This window comes from Eptatretus burgeri, chromosome 14 (assembly GCF_056783735.1).
Source record: "Eptatretus burgeri isolate ZD-2024b chromosome 14, Ebu_testis_v1, whole genome shotgun sequence".
NCBI classification, from domain to species: domain Eukaryota; kingdom Metazoa; phylum Chordata; class Myxini; order Myxiniformes; family Myxinidae; genus Eptatretus; species Eptatretus burgeri.
In genome coordinates, this window is record NC_140974.1 from 25,266,753 (window position 1) to 25,284,405 (window position 17,653).

At 44.4% G+C, this 17,653-nt stretch overlaps 1 protein-coding gene across 1 annotated transcript in view; it reads right to left on the reverse strand.

Annotated features, from left to right (window-relative positions):
- Positions 1 to 6,838: 6,838 nt before the first annotated feature.
- NPDC1 (neural proliferation, differentiation and control 1) overlaps positions 6,839 to 17,653 on the reverse strand; it is a 34,923-nt gene continuing 24,108 nt past the window's right edge. Inside the window, exons 6-10 of the mRNA XM_085854048.1 lie at positions 17,298 to 17,364; positions 13,457 to 13,541; positions 13,250 to 13,329; positions 12,992 to 13,088; positions 6,839 to 9,064 (exon numbers count right to left, since the gene is read on the reverse strand). Coding sequence (XP_085710174.1) covers positions 8,939 to 9,064; positions 12,992 to 13,088; positions 13,250 to 13,329; positions 13,457 to 13,541; positions 17,298 to 17,364 — 455 coding nt within the window. The 3' untranslated portion in view covers positions 6,839 to 8,938. The remainder of the gene's footprint in view (positions 9,065 to 12,991; positions 13,089 to 13,249; positions 13,330 to 13,456; positions 13,542 to 17,297; positions 17,365 to 17,653) is intronic.

A 17,653-nucleotide genomic window follows, 5' to 3' on the forward strand; every position in this document is an offset into this window, starting at 1 on the left:
AATTTGACCTTGGGGTCAAATATGTTTGACCTTAGGCGCTAACCATGAAGGTCAAGGCCAATTGCCACCAAAAATTAATCAGCTGAGCGCCAGACGATGAACTATATTCCCATGAAGTTTGAAGACGATCCGATCAAAATTACTCAAAAAATAAGGGTTGCGTCGACTCCCCTGATTTGTGACAAAGTGACCTTGACCTTTGACCTTGACCTTCAAAATTTTATGCACTGAAAGGGACCTCTATAGGCCTCTGATATGCGAAGTTACAAAAATTTCCAACGATAACTGTGCTCTGCAGAATTTTTTATACGTGATTACAGACAAACAAACAAACAAACAAACAAAAACAAAAAAAAGCATTCAAGCTGACTAACATATCTTGCAAAAACTTCGTTTTGGCAAGATAATAAATGACCCGAGACAATGAGGAGGCACGGTTCATTATTGCTTACAACGTGTAAACATACCCTGCTAGTATGTACTGTACACATTTATATGTAGTGTTGTGGAAATGACTCCTTGGGGTTCCATGACTTTTTAAAATAGCATGGTTATTTCATCATTAAATGGTTACAAACAGTGAAGAAGTAATTAAATGTGATCTCAGATCTCCATCACTAATTTGCAGAGGTGGAACCATCAAACCCACCCCATTGTGTGGCATCAAAAAATCTACACCCTGTTTGACCTCTTTCATGTTTTTACCTTTGTTATCCCTTCTTTATGTCTTTTTCAGAACTCATTAGGCCATTTTCCCTAGTTTAGGTGGGAAAATGCAGCTTTGACTATTCCGGCCTTGCGGCATCCCCAGACCGTCGGGTGAAAAACAAAACTGGAAACCCGGAAAGAGGTTGGACTGGGGAAGGTTAATGTGGGTAAAGAAAATTGTGGTTGTGGAGAGGGAAGACCTGAGATGGTGCTAAAACGGCTGTCTTCAAGACCTGGAGGGAAGAGTGACATTGAAGAGACTGACGTTGGAGAGCAAGTACTCCAAGATTTTCTCTCCTTCCAAGCTCTCTCAGGAGAGCAGTACTCCATCAAGATTTTCTCTACTTCCAAGCTCTCCCCAGAGAGCTAGTACTCCATCAAGATTTTCTCTATTTCTAAGCTCTCCCCGGAGAGCAGAACTCCATCAAGATTTTCTCCACTTCCAAGCTCTCCCAGGAGAGCAGTACTCCAGCAAGATTTTGTCCACTTCCAAGCTCTCCCAGGAGAGCAGTACTCCATCAAGATTTTCTCCACTTCCAAGCTCTCCCAGGAGAGCAGTACTCCATCAAGATTTTCTCCACTTCCAAGCTCTCCCAGGAGAGCAGTACTCCATCAAGATTTTCTCCACTTCCAAGCTCTCCCAGGAGAGCAGTACTCCAACAAGATTTTCTCAACTTCCAAGCTCTCCCAGGAGAGCTAGTACTCCATCAAGATTTTTTCCACTTCCAAGCCCTCCCAGGAGAGCAGTACTCCAGCAAGATTTTGTCCACTTCCAAGCTCTCCCAGGAGAGCAGTACTCCATCAAGATTTTCTCCACTTCCAAGCTCTCCCAGGAGAGCAGTACTCCATCAAGATTTTCTCCACTTCCAAGCTCTCCCAGGAGAGCTAGTACTCCATCAAGATTTTCTCAACTTCCAAGCTCTCCCAGGAGAGCAGTACTCCATCAAGATTTTCTCAACTTCCAAGCTCTCCCAGGAGAGCTAGTACTCCATCAAGATTTTCTCAACTTCCAAGCTCTCCCAGGAGAGCTAGTACTCCATCAAGATTTTCTCAACTTCCAAGCTCTCCCAGGAGAGCAGTACTCCATCAAGATTTTCTCCACTTCCAAGCTCTCCCAGGAGAGCAGTACTCCATCAAGATTTTTTCCACTTCCAAGCCCTCCCAGGAGAGCAGTACTCCAGCAAGATTTTGTCCACTTCCAAGCTCTCCCAGGAGAGCAGTACTCCATCAAGATTTTCTCCACTTCCAAGCTCTCCCAGGAGAGCAGTACTCCATCAAGATTTTCTCCACTTCCAAGCTCTCCCAGGCGAGCTAGTACTCCATCAAGATTTTTTTCCACTTCCAAGCTCTCCCAGGAGAGCTAGTACTCCATCAAGATTTTTTCCACTTCCAAGCCCTCCCAGGAGAGCAGTACTCCAGCAAGATTTTGTCCACTTCCAAGCTCTCCCAGGAGAGCAGTACTCCATCAAGATTTTCTCCACTTCCAAGCTCTCCCAGGCGAGCTAGTACTCCATCAAGATTTTTTTCCACTTCCAAGCTCTCCCAGGAGAGCAGTACTCCATCAAGATTTTTTCCACTTCCAAGCCCTCCCAGGAGAGCTAGTACTCCATCAAGATTTTCTCCACTTCCAAGCTCTCCCAGGAGAGCTAATACTCAATCAAGATTTTCTCCACTTCCAAGCTCTCCCAGGAGAGCAGTACTCCATCAAGATTTTCTCCACTTCCAAGCTCTCCCAGGCGAGCTAGTACTCCATCAAGATTTTTTTCCACTTCCAAGCTCTCCCAGGAGAGCAGTACTCCATCAAGATTTTCTCCACTTCCAAGCTCTCCCAGGAGAGCAGTACTCCATCAAGATTTTCTCCACTTCCAAGCTCTCCCAGGAGAGCAGTACTCCATCAAGATTTTTTTCCACTTCCAAGCTCTCCCAGGAGAGCAGTACTCCATCAAGCTGTTGGTGGATAAGACTTCAGGCGTGCCAATGAGACGTTGCACAATGGAGAATGACTGGTCTTGGAGGCCAACTTCGATTTGTGGTTTGCCTAATAAAGATCATGAATGATAGTGAGACACAATAGTTTGAGTGACTGAATTTCAAGGATTGTTCAGGAAGTGTTATTGATTTGTATGCAGCCCGAGGCTGCTTGGCTGCATCGTTTTCTGGCGGTGATGATGCATTGCCTGTTATTAGAACACGGTACTCATTTTGCCAACCTTGGGAGAATGATAGGCTGTCAACCATAATAACTTGGTTTGTAATTCAACATTCTGACAAGGGGCTTGAACTCATCACCTTCAGATCTTAAGCCAAGCACCTTAATGGTTAAGCCAACACCAGGCCGGTTGAGGAAGTTAATGGGAATAGATGGTTTAACCCTCAAATCATCAGCACCACCCAAAAGTAACTACCAATTATTCCAAATACAGATATTGACCAAAGGAAAACTTGGCTTAGTAAGTGCTGCAGTTGAACAGCAGGATATACAAAGGGAAATCAAGAGGTTGTCTTTTTTCCCCCTTCTAACCATAAATGGATGGTCTTTTGCTTGTTCGAAATAAACTACTTTCATATCGAGTTTTACTTTATCCTGGTGTTGGCGCAGTGGTTAGGGCAGCGGCTTGGGATCCAAGAGGTCCTGAGTTCAAGCCCCGTTGGGCCACTGAATTAATACACCAGGGGGTTGACTCAGCCTGTCATCCTTCCGAGGTCGGCGAAATGAGTACCAGTGTACTGGGCCGGTGTATACCCCGGTTAAAATAGGTGTACCATATCCCTGTGTCGTAAGAGGCGACCGGGGTTGCGTCAGGAAGGGCATCCAGCATAAAACATGTGCCAAATCATAATGCGGATCATACGGATGATCCGCTGTGGCGACCGCTAACGGGAGCAGCCGAAAGAAGAAGAAGAAGATATCGAGTTTTACTTGATTGATCCTCAATATACCTAATGCAGAATGCTGAGATTGTTATTGAGCCTGATATGCAAGCCCACAAAGTAGTACCACTACCCACTCCTACTCCAAGGAAAACCACATTTCTAAGATGGCCTCCAAACCATGTCAGAGATTGAGCATTCACTGCTCTGAGGTCTTTTTGTCATTCCCCTATGGCCTAAAACCATATGTGCATTGGATATGCAGTGCAGTCTTGCCCTCCATTGCGAGATGGTGCCCATTCATCCCATTGATGTGGATGCCAAAACTTCGACTGCACGAAGAAGTAGGGGCAGGCCTAGGCCTGCATTCATACAATAGCATCCGACTCTTTCCCTTTCTGCTGAACTCCACGTCCTTGTCCCCATTTTCTCAAGGCATTGACCTGAAGAAGACGGAAATGAAGAAGTGTAATTAAGAAAATGGGTGGGGGTGAGAGAGGGTGTGGAATAAGGAGGTTAAATGCATGTATGTAACCCCTTGGGGCACATTAATCAAGTATGGCTGAAGATAGCCTTCACAGTGTGATCCGATTTGATGAACGATGAACAGTCTGGAACCATTCCCAATGATCCAGATCAGATACAGCGTGTACAGTTCTTGTTCTTCAGCGAGAAAGAGTAGGGTGGGGCTTTGGGGTAGGGGGCTGGAGGAGAGTTATGGGAAGGTATTCTATCTTTCATGACTCAATAGAATTGGGTACCCTCAATCATCAACATACCAGGTCGGTAGTCTTAGTCTTCAACAATCTCCTCTCGGGTCTTTCCCCCCCCTGCGATACATCTCGCCCCCCCCGCGATACGTCTCCCCCCCCCGTCTGCGATACGTCTCCCCCCCCCCGTCTGCGATACGTCTCCCCCCCCCCGTCTGCGATACGTCTCCCCCCCCGTCTGCGATACGTCTCCCCCCCCCCCGTCTGCGATACGTCTCCCCCCCGTCTGCGATACGTCTCCCCCCCCGTCTGCGATACGTCTCCCCCCGTCTGCGATACGTCTCCCCCCCCGTCTGCGATACGTCTCCCCCCCGTCTGCGATACGTCTCCCCCCCGTCTGCGATACGTCTCCCCCCCCCCCCGTCTGCGATACGTCTCCCCCCCCCCCCGTCTGCGATACGTCTCCCCCCCCGTCTGCGATACGTCTCCCCCCCGTCTGCGATACGTCTCCCCCCCGTCTGCGATACGTCTCCCCCCCGTCTGCGATACGTCTCCCCCCCGTCTGCGATACGTCTCCCCCCGTCTGCGATACGTCTCCCCCCCGTCTGCGATACGTCTCCCCCCCCGTCTGCGATACGTCTCCCCCCGTCTGCGATACGTCTCCCCCCCGTCTGCGATACGTCTCCCCCCCCGTCTGCGATACGTCTCCCCCCCCGTCTGCGATACGTCTCCCCCCCGTCTGCGATACGTCTCCCCCCCGTCTGCGATACGTCTCCCCCCCCGTCTGCGATACGTCTCCCCCCCGTCTGCGATACGTCTCCCCCCCCGTCTGCGATACGTCTCCCCCCGTCTGCGACGTCTCCCCCCCGTCTGCGATACGTCTCCCCCCCCCCGTCTGCGATACGTCTCCCCCCCCCCGTCTGCGATACGTCTCCCCCCGTCTGCGATACGTCTCCCCCCGTCTGCGATACGTCTCCCCCCCCCGTCTGCGATACGTCTCCCCCCCGTCTGCGATACGTCTCCCCCCCGTCTGCGATACGTCTCCCCCCGTCTGCGATACGTCTCCCCCCCCCGTCTGCGATACGTCTCCCCCCGTACGTCTCTCCCCCCATCTGCGATACGTCTCTCCCCCCCGTCTGCGATATGTCTCCCCCCCCCCGTCCGTCTGCGACATCTCTCCCTCCTCCCTCCCCGTCCGTCCGTCTGCGATATGTCTCTCCCCCCCCCCCCCGTCCATCTGCGATATGTCTCTTCCCCCCGTCCGTCCGTCTGCGATATGTCTCTCTCCCCCCCCCCCGTCTGCGATACGTCTCTCTCCCCCCCCTCCCCCAATATTTCGGCAGTGCTCAAGGTCCGCCAGCAACCCCCTTCTGGTAAAACTACCAAAATCAAGAATCACTGCTAACCTTCACTCTTTCATTCCTCTTTTTTCCCACCTTTGGAATAAACTCCCACACTCTCTTCAATCTCACTCTTCCCTCCAGTTCTTCAAAACAGCTGTTCACCACAGTCTCTTGTCTTCCCCCATCCAAAACCACGATATTTTTTTATCCCCACCAAATCAACTTCCTTCAAATTCCCTGCTTTCCTTCCTGAAAGTCCCTGTCGTACAAGATCCTGAAAGTCCCCGTGGTGTCCATCTTGTATACCCCGTGTACCCTGCCCCATCCCTCTCCCTTCCACAGATCTCCGAATGCTTCTGTTCCCCACTGTTTTGTCCTTCCCTCTCCCACCCCTCATCTCTTGTTGTGCGTTGTTAGCTCTCATACGAGCCTCGACAATGTGTACAAAAAAAACAAAACCACCTTTTCTGAGACAATCAGTGAAAACTGGCCTCCAAAGCCAGCCACAGACGGGGCATCATGTGTTGATCAAAGCCTTTCTTTGTAAAATTAGAGCTACTCACAGTCCACAAGACCATTTATCTGTAGCTCAATCGAGTACTGCTTTCCCCTTTGGGTGGCACATCAGCATCACACCCGTCCCTCCTGGATTTTGTGGAATGCAAGCTTTCAAAATTATTGGAATCTCCCCTGAGGCCAAAGCAATGGGTCTGTTGCTCTCACGTTGCAGACAGGTCGGTGGTCAGTAGAGACGGTATATTCTCGAACATTGCTCCGTACGTTCTCACAGTCCTCAATCCCTCGCTATCTACTCCAGGGTGCATGCATTCTTCCAGCAATCCCCTTCTTTTTATGCCTCCAAAATCCAAGCTGACTACACACCTCAACTATTTTATTACTCACTTCTCCCATCTATAGAACCACCTTCGAGAAGCTGTCTCACTCTCCCTCCAGGGATTCAAGTAGTGTCCCACCATCTCACATCATCCCCAATTCTGTCCCATTATCTTTATTACCTCCTTGACTTATTCCTAACCCAACCAACTTTCTTTATCGTTTCAGTGTTTCCTCCCCCCACCCCACCCTTCTCATCGTTGTTCATTCCACCTTACTTGGCATGAGCCTCGTTCCTATTAAAAAAATAATAATAATAATAATAATTAAAACGGGCAATAGCGTATACTAGTAGTAAACAGGAGGCATTCATTTTGCAAGTACCCTTTAATTATGACATAAAACTATTAAAATTAAAAGCACAATATATTCTATTGTCTGGGTAAGAAGTGGAACAACAAAAAAAACAAAAACAAAAACAAAAAAACAACAAACATCCATTCATGTACAGCATAAAGATTCTTTGAACCACAAATATCCAAGACCAAGATGCAGCAGGAACACTGAAAAGTCAACACAACTGCCAAAAACACAACTTTACTCGAACCAAGAAGCCAGCAACTGTGGAAAAGCATTCATTGTTGATTTTAATCCTGCTTGACCAGCTGTCAAAGTGCATTTTATACCTGATAGTGAAGAAATGACAGGCAAATCTAAAGAAATGTCCAACATGAGAAGTTTACCACCCAGCTAATAAATCAGAGGGTGGTGGGTCTTATTCTCAAAAAAAAAAAAAAAAACCTCATAATAACTACAAACTGCAAAAAAATTAAAATAACAACAATAATAATAAAGGGCACCACAAAGACAGGTGCACAGAAGGCAGCTTTCAAGGAAACGCTGAAGGTTACAAGAACGTTCCAGAGGAAAATGCAAGTTAAACACACAAGCATTTTGGAAAGATATACCTTTTCATCTCACATCAATTTAGTATTTTATTTTTGTACATTAAAAAATACCCCATTTAAAATCGGGTTTATAAACAAATGTTACGGGTGGGTAGGTAGAGCTTTACGAAGGACACGCAACATGCCAAAAGTGCGAGGAAATATCGTGGAGTGGAGGGCTGTCCGGGAGGAGGGGGGAGAGGGGGTTGGGGTGTGGGCAGGGGATGAATCATACCCCATCATCTAGATTTGGAGTGTTCATACTGAGAACGAGCTGGAAAGAAGGACACAATAACTGAACGAACGACCCACCTTTGCAACTGGATCATTCTGACTTCAGGTTTTGAGATCGATACATAAACTGAGATGGGCAGTTGCTTGCCACCACAAGCAACTGCTTCCCAAAAGAGATAAAGGCAATTGAGCAATACCAGCTCATTATGGTCGCATCAACCCCAGACACTACATTTTCAGGGGTAAAAGTGCTGAAAAAGCGAAAATGTAAGAGATGATGTCAAAAAGGCGATACGAAACAGGTGTGCCCAGCGAGTTGGAAAGCCATTCTTCCACATCACAGTGATGAAAGTTGCATGTGTCGATATGACCAAGAAGGAATGAGATATGCACACACACAATATAATTGCAAAAAAGTGTCACAATGAACATCACTCAAAGCAATGCAATCTTCAATACAAAATGCTGAACTGCAATCGACATGACGACGAGCTGCAGGCGATCACTGAAAGCATAACATCGAGGCAGAAATCCTGCAAGTAAGGAGCTGGAGCAGCATCGGGCGAGCGCTTACAGGCGGTCAAAAGCAAAATTTCATCGAAAGCACCGACGACTTCACCCCCCCCCCCAACCCCCGGCCCCGCTTGCACTATAATCTTGTTTGGAGTGACGGTGAATACTATACACAAATAAAACAAGCCAACATCAATTTGGAACGACTCATGGGAATACACAAATGGAATAATAATGCTCGAGTTTATTCCTGAAAAATATATTTTGCTTGCAGGTTTCCCTACTATTGAAGTAATGGTCTTGATTCAACCCATGCACCTCTACTTTCTTCCCCCATAGTCAAGTGCTGTGGGCAAACAGTCAGCGATGCAATGATCCAAAATGAATATTATGGCAGACCTAAAAACACTTGAAAGCACCAACCCAAAAAACTAGTGCTCTGTTGAAGAAAATTTTCACTCTTTCTCTCACTCTCTCTCGTAAAATTGTGCACACACTCCATCCACTCCCCCCCCCCCAAATCCCTCAATCCCCACCACCCTGCTACCTTCCCCTAACTCTACAATAAACCCTTATGCAGTGCTCACACTGCCACCACAAGCAAAGCTTTCCGAGCATTGCATCGGTAGTTTTGTAATGACAGTGGGTAACCGGACAGTATTTTGAGGCTAAAAACCTTTGGGTTAATATATAATCAGCAGCTCAGTTCACAGACTGTCTTCTCCATCCCATTTGTACACTCATCTCGAGTCGTGGCTCGTCCTCATTCTTTCATTACTCATTGGAGGCGAGATGGTGAAGGGGATGGCCTTTCGGTTGATGGCTTCTGGCGTTTTGTAGGCGTTTGCAGACAATTGACGTCGTGCTCATCAAACAGAGGATTCAGAACTTCCATTTCACCAGTCTGGTAAATGGCAGAAGCAAAGTAAGGTAAGGTGTCATCTTTGTATCAAAAGTAAAACAATGAGTATCAATAATAAAGCTTTCATAATTAACATGAAGAGCCAAGCCAAAAGGTGCAGGATTAAGGTCTGAACACAAAATGTTGTTTAAAATTAAAGTAGACTGGAGATTTCATGGAACACCTTACCCCATGCAGCGTTCAAGTATCACTAAATTGAAATACAAGAATGATTTTAAAAGGCCACATTAAAAATATTCCGGAAGTTTAGCGCCATTGATTGTGTCTCACACGCCACCTTATTTAAATGTCCAAGTAGTGCTACATGGAAGGGTTTTTAAAGTGTCAAAAAGGCTCTCCTGCCTCACATCTTGCTCAGCTTGACGCCATGGAAACCAAGGCCTTTAAGATTATTGGAATCTCCCACGATGAAGCAGAGTCTATGGGTCTATCACTTTGCCATCGCAGAAAGGTCGGTTGTCTCCGTCTTCTACAGTCTACTTTCTGATCTTACACCCTATGCACTTTCCATTGTGGTTTTTGGTTCACGAAAAAAAATAAGTGACCACGATATTCGTTATTGTTGTCTGCATGTCTGTCTGTCCCGAGCATATCTCTGTGGGTTTTGATTCGATCCTGATAAAATTTTGGTGGGGGGTTTATATCATGATCTAGTTGTGTTTTCCTGAGAATGGACGTGGTGCGCCCATTATGGGCGGAGCCACGCCCAAAAAACGTGTTTTTAGGGGGTAGCTGATTTCAATTTGCATCTTCTCCTAAGGGGTTTGTCGAATCTGACAGAGGTTTCGGTATTTGGTTCGCCCAATGGCACCTGCATAGCCCCGCGGAGCTCAATTTTTCATTTTCGTCCCAAGGTGAAGGTCACAAGGTCACGAACTTAGAAAATTTCGAAGTTCGACATAAAAATCATACGACCGCCCAACTTTGAGAGCTAGGATAACAATATTTTTTTATGCATAATCTTGAGGTCATTCCCCACCTAAAGTCTTGAAACCATTTTGCTCTATCTCGAACACCTTGCCCGTGGCGCCCCCTTCGAGTTTGTTTTTACGCTGATTTCATCAAAGTGTGGATATTCCGAGGAGTGCGAAATGCCATATTGCCTATATGACGTTATATTGTTCCTGGAATGTTCCAGAGGAAGTTATGCACCAAAGGTCATAATCCTTGACCTTTGACGTCACAAAGGTCAAATTTTCAAAGTTGTGGGAATCGAACCGGGTTTTCGACCTTCTTCGACGAACTAACTCCAATAAGCTATAGCACGTATCCTGTTTCCTTATTTTAATGTCCACAACATTGTTTTGTGACCTTTAAAGGTTATGCAAAGGTCAAATTTTGAAAGTTGTTGAACAAAACCGGGTTTTCGACATTTTGCAGCTAATAACCTGCCACTCGCACCACATCATGTTGATCATTTTTATAACTTGGTCAAACATTATCACATTGTCTCATCCTTGACTTCTGAAACAATCTACATCGTCAAATACCGCTCGTGAACAATCGTCGTCTTCAGACTTGTTTTATATATTTTTTCTACACTCATTCCAAATTTCCAGTTTTCCCTCCTGAGAGCTCCGTTCTGTATCCACCTTGTTCACCCCATGCATCCTCTCCTGCCCCCTATCCCTCCTCACACCCATTATGTGTCAGCCTCCCTACGTCGTGGCCTTCGGCTGTGCTGATGGTGTTTTCTTCCTCTCTCCTTTGTTCCTTTTGTCCTGATCCATTGAGTGTACTCGTATGAGCTCTTCCACGAGCTGAGACTATGTACAGAAAAAATAAAATAAAATAAGAAGAAAAAATTACCCCTGTGTGGGGGTGATAGTCATCTCTATAATGTTATTTTACTATCATAATCGATGAACCGTTGCCATATCTACTATACTAAAAAAATAGAATACGTTTGTTTGTATGTATGTGTGTGTGTTTGTTCGTCCTTTATAGGTGGCCGAACCGTTGGATGGAATGAGATGAAACTTGGCATGAATGATCCTTGGGACATGAGAACGGACATGGGGGGGGGGGGGGGGGGGTCAAGGTCAAAGGACACGGGGTAACTTCAATTTCTCAATTTCATCTGATCGAGATGGGACCAACGCCATTCGACAGATAATCAAAATTAATACTGAAGGACCAATTTTGTGCCCCGTCTGTGACGGGGTTTCGGCTAGTATCTCCTAAAATGACAGGTTTTGAAAATGGCGACTTTCACAACTTTCGTGACCTTGACCCTGCCTGACCTCGAATCCGAAAAAAAAATATGTCGTTGGGTATCACTCATCGACCTCTACCCACATACCAAATTTCATCAAGATCGGAGGTAAAAAGTTTTCTTTGTACCGGGAGGTGTTTTTGACCATCTTCCAGGTTACTTGGTGGCCAAACGGGACAGAAATTCAAAAATCTGTCCGGTTAGATACAAGATAATATTTTTTCCTATCAAAATCAATAAACAGTTGCCGAATATCTTGTAGAATGGCAGACTAGATAGGTTTTGAAAATGGCGATTTTTATAACTTACGCCACCTCAACCCTGACCTTGAACCCAGACAAAAGTTATATCGTTGTGCAACACTCATCGACCTCCTCCCACCTACTAAGTTTCCTCAAGATCGGAAAGAAAAATTGTTGACGGACATTTTGTCCGGCTTTATTAGGTCATCTTGGTAGAGATGACCTAAAAAGGTGATTTGTGTTCTAATATAGCATTCAACTGAAATAAAATAAGGACTTTAAAGGCAGTTTAAAAAAAAAAAATCCGGAAGTCTACCGCCGTTGATTCAGCGTCTTATACACCACGTTGTTTAACATGTCACATTAGTTCTTTGTGTCTTTTACGATATCCCTAAAAACAGCAAGTTTCCTGTTTGGAATGATTTTCAATTTTGTTTGATTACTCGACAGGCAGAGTAAAAAAAAAAATGACCTCACACCTCTCTGCAGGATCAGGACAAATTCAGAGACAAAGTACCGTTCCGCTAAACTACAGGTTTGTTTTCCGATTCATGTTCCAATTAGCGTTCAAAATATAACACTCAATTGAAACCAAGTTGTTCCTCGATCATAAACTGATGTTTGTCCGTCCATCGACAAAGACAGAAATGAACCAGTTATTTAACCCCGCTTTTCACATGCGCGGGGTAAAAATATAATTTGATATGAATGTGTTGATGGAGATGCCTCTGCCCGCATTAGATGCAAACTCACTCTTAACGTTTGATATCAATTGAAGGTCAATTTAAGGTCACATGAGAGGGAGAGAGAGACAGACAGAGAGAGACGCAGAGAGAGAGAGAGAAATACATCAGATGCTTCTAACTAGAGTTATTTTCTGCAAAACGATTTTCAAAGGGCATATGACCTTTAATTTTTTTGTTTTTTTAAACCCAAAATCAAATTAGTTCAATGGTGCATTACAGTCCATACTTGCACCAAATTTGGTCGAAATCCCTCCAGTGGGTGGTAAGTTATCGTGGTAACAAAAAAAAAAAAATGGATGAACAAAAGCCGACAACCCGATCATGAAAGAGGTTAGTACAGGTTTACATGGTACCTGTAAGCAAGTCACAGATCTAATCTGACCTGACCTACAGAGAGACAATGGGAATTCTCATAGTTTTGCAAGAGCCATGTCTCACCCCTTCACCCTCCCCTCAACATCCTATCCCTAACTGCTTGTACATAATATTCTGCTCAAGGTTCGAGATGTGGCTCAAGGTTCAAGAAAATATGACGAACTGAGACGCATTCCTTTCTTACACAGTGTCTTAATCATCATTTGTCGGACAATAATCAAAGTCAATTCTAATCAATGATAAACAGCACACCTGGCATCTATTAGCTGCAAACATGGGTGCCTGAGAACCATACATTACACAATTTAAACTTTCCATCAAAACAACCCACCGGAGCAAGCCCTGGACACTCATACACAGTGTATTCTCCATCGTTGTCATCTTCACTGTCCGTGCCAGACTTTGAATCTGCACCATTATCCTTGTTCCTGATTTTAAAAATAATAATAATAATAATAATAATAATAATAAATAATGGTCATGCGAGTCATATTGGAGGAAAAAAAATCCCCCAAAAAACCCTGTGCCTTCGAAAGTCCAAATGTAGTATCAACGGCCTAAAAAAGGGTGATGCAAGTGGCACAGCTACCTTTCCATGGACAGAATCTGCTGTTTCTGGTGTTGGTAGTGAAACATCTGAGCACTCTGTGCCAGCTTTCTGTCTTCCGGCTACAAAGGGTGATCCAATAGAAGAGGGGGAAGGTGAAATGAGGGGGTGACTTTTCAGAGATGCTGTCACAAATGAAATATTGGAGCAAAGATAACCGTGAACATAGAGCAGGACACAGACCCGTACCTGGCTTGGCAGGGCGTAAGCTGGTGCTTGGGAAGCAAAAGGTCCACAGTCAAGTTTTCCAGAGGACTTTGACTTTCGACCGAGCCTAAAAATGAATAAAGCAGGCGGAACAGAGAACAAATATACAATTTAACAGATTTTTATCATTGTAACGGGGTTTAGGTGTGTAAATCACATGAAATATTAGCAGAACATAATGTACCTGTACACGTACATTCACACAAAATGTACAACTAAAAATTATATTTATAATATTATGTAAATAAATACGTCTCCTTGCACAGCCAAGGAATCACAAGCTGGTATGGGGAGATGTATATTATTATCCCACGCACGTGAAGCAACCAGCGGGGTTAAGCAATTGGTTCACTTCCGTCTGTCCGCAAAACGTCAGTTTGTGATCAAGGACAAACTTCATTTCAATTGAATGTTATATTTTCAACACAAATCAGAAAACAAAGCTGTAGTTCAGCAGTATTTTGGCTCTGAATTTGATCCGATCGCACATGTGCAGAGAGCGAGTGAGAATTTTTTTTTTTCACTCTGCCTGCCTGTCAAACAAAATTAAAAATCATTCCAAACAGGAAACTTACTATTTTTAAAGACATCATAAAGGACACAAACAACAGAGACGAATAATTAATGTGATGTGTTGAGTAAGGTGGTGTAATAGACACATCAACGGCAGTAAACTTCCAGAATCAACTTTTTAATACAATCTTTCCAATCTTGATTACCCCCAACGTTTGACTCTGTCAATAGGAGAGGTTGTCAAATTGTTTTCCCCTCCTCGCGTTCACGCGCTCTGAGTCACGTGTTCCAGCGCGAAAGCTGCTATTGGCCTCCCCCCCCCCCACGTGGGGCGATGACGCCGGTCAGTTACCGAGCAACAAGCATACAAGAACAAACTGGGTGGATGGATTCAATACTTGGGTGCCGGAGACGGTTAGCAACAAGGGTTATTACTTCTTCTTCTTCTTCTTCTTGCGCATGGTGGCTTAGCTGCCAGGGTAGCTAGCATTTCTTGGAGGCACGACTGTCGCTGATGCAGTGCCCCTCCACCAGTACACTGGTACTCATTTCGCCGACCTTGGAAGGATGACAGGCTGAGTCAACCTCCTGGTGTATTCATTCAGCAGCCAACGAGGCTTGAACTCAGGACCCAAGGATCCCAAACCGCCAACCCAACCACTCGGCCAACACCAGGCTTCCGGTTATTCCTGAAAAGCTAAGTATCTTTTCTGTATATACTTTGCAATAACACTAAAAGGAAAATGTTTTTACAGCCTTGGAATTTTAAAGCTGTAATTCAATCAGGGAAATGCACACATATTTGGCGATAATGCTGGAAAGCAGTGCGCTACTAATTCTTTTCTCACCACCCCGACTTCTGACTCTGTCAATGGGAGGGGTTCTCAAATGGTTTTCTCCTCCTCAACCACCCCACATTTACGTCATTGCCGTGATTGGTTACCGATCTCGTGGACGGTCTGACGACCAATCACAGCTCGAGCGCTTCAGAGCGCCTGCCAATCATAGTTAGGCCACGCCCAGGCTCGTGGTCAGCCCGTCTTCACCGTTTAAACAGTCATGTACAAAGGACATGTCTTCGTTAAGATATGGATAGATTTGTGTTTCTGTCATCTTTAACTGCAATGTCACCTTACATTGTGTGGTCAAGCTGACAGGAATTTGTATCTACATTTATTTTTATCGAAGAAATCGACGTCATGACATACAAGGGGTATGGGTCACGCATCGTCGCCATCTTATGTTTTGTAATTGGCTATGTAAGTATTATGAACATCATATAGTAATCGACTTTTATTTAACCTCGCAATCATTTATGGCATTCATTCTTGTTTTTTTTTTATACTAGTGCGGGCCCAGAGGTGCGTGCCCGTACGTGCAAAAAAAAAGAAAGAGAATTGTGATGTCATAGCACCGTGTCCTGTCATTGGTTGGCAAATAAATGGCCGTAACTTGGGAACCGCTCGTCCGATTAATATCAAACCTTGAAAAGGCACATCCGCGTGTCCCCAGCAATATTCCTGACAAGTTTCAATCAGATCGGACCAGTGGTTGTCGAGAAACGGCGGTCACACACACACACACACACACACACACACACACACACACACACACACACACACACACACACACACACACACACACACACACACACACACACACCTGGAATTATAGATACTAGTGCATGCCCATAGGTGCGTGCCCGTACGTGCAAAAAAACAAAAAACAAAAAAACTTTCAAACAACCACACAGTCCGTTCCTTCGCTGTCGTGAATGACGACTGGATTGGGGCATTGTGTTTAAGAAAATCGAGAAAGAAATCGAGAAAGTACAGAAAGCGAGAAAGAAAGAAAACATTAAGTCGATAAATCAAGAAAAAAAAAAAAATCGAGAAAGAATACAGTAAGTCGTCACTATCCGGAAGTCCGGAAGTTAAGTCCTCACTGTCCGGAAGTTCGCATATCGCAGTTACGATTATTCGCAAATTAGTTTTAATGGCCAATTATTCAATTAGCGCCAACGTATTTTGCCTTTTCGCAATGTCATCGCAAGGAAAAACACAAAGAGAAGAGGGGGAAAAAAAAAAAAAATTTACTTCCTGCTTCGGAGCATACCAGCTCACTCTGATGTTACCGAAATTTATGCACCGTCTAATATGAAAACGATCATAACTTGGGGCAATCTGTTTATCTATAAAGGCGCATAAGTAATCGAGAAATTATTAGAATACACGAAGTCATCATTATCCGGAAGTCCGTACGTTGTAACCCGATATGGGGAACGCGGTTGAGGTTCTCTTCCCCCATCGGCCATGCCCACGCAACTACGTGTCCTGTCATTGGTTGCAAAATAAATGGCCATAACTTGGGAAGCATTTGTCCGATTAATATCAAACCTTGAAAAGGCACATCCTCAGGTCCCCAGCAATATAGCTGGCAAGTTTCAATTATATCGGACTGGTGGTTGTCGAAAAACAGCGGTCACTCACACACACACACACACACACACACACACACACACACACACACACACACACACACACACACACACACACACACACACACACACACACACACACACACACACGTAATCAGCTGCCCAAGTATCAACATCATTTGGTAATCAGCTTTCATTCAATGTCAGGATCATTCGTGATATTCAGCTTTTTTATTTCAATTTATTTATATACTTAAACGCTGTAGAATACAAATCGCCTTCTTAGAGCTTCCAAAAACCTCCAGTTTTGCAGTACTTGGACACGTTAAATAAGGTGGTGTACAAGACTACATCAACGGTGATAAACTTCCGGAATGCATTTTTTTTTTTTAAAGAAGACTTTTAAAATAATTATTTTATTTCAATTGAATTATACACGAGAACAGTGCATGGGGGTAAGGTGTTCTCTGAACATTCTAGTTTTTCCTGTTTTTTTCCAACCAATAATCGTCGCACACCATTAATTAATTTCTGATAAATCCTCTTCAAATTTGGCATGAGGGTACCTCAATCCGATACACCCAGACACATTTTTCAATTTAGGTGTCGTTATAATTTTTTCTCAGGGGTCAAAGGTGAAACTAAACATCACACATTGCCTTGTCATTCGATTGTATTTGAGTCTGTGGAGACGAGATTTGGCACAAAATGTGCTTTCAAACAGAAGAGTGCTATTTGTTATTACGATAGAACCTCAGAAATTGTGTTCAGATCCACACACAATGCCTTGCATCCACAAACATTCTGTGCTCCACCAATAGCTCATGATCACAAAGTCAATCATTGCGGGTTGCACAGGATCCCACGACTTACTGGCACCAGAAGAACGTTGCCAACAGTGATCCAACTGTTGAGGCCACAATGAGGAACGTCACGATAACTTGGAAAGGAGAAGTGGAAAAGTAGAGAACAGAGACAAGTTACTTTCACAAGGACACATAAAGTTAAACAATCATGATGGTGGGATTTTATTGTCTTGAATAATTAAAACTGAAAAACAATAATTGTTTCTTCAAAATTGGGAACATGGTATCACTCAACAATATCACCTGAAGATGGATACCTTTTTAAGATGGTCATATTTCAACTTATAATATCCATTTAAAAGGGATTCATTACAAGGAAAAAAAACCACCCCCAAAAAACAATATACTTAAAAAAATATATAT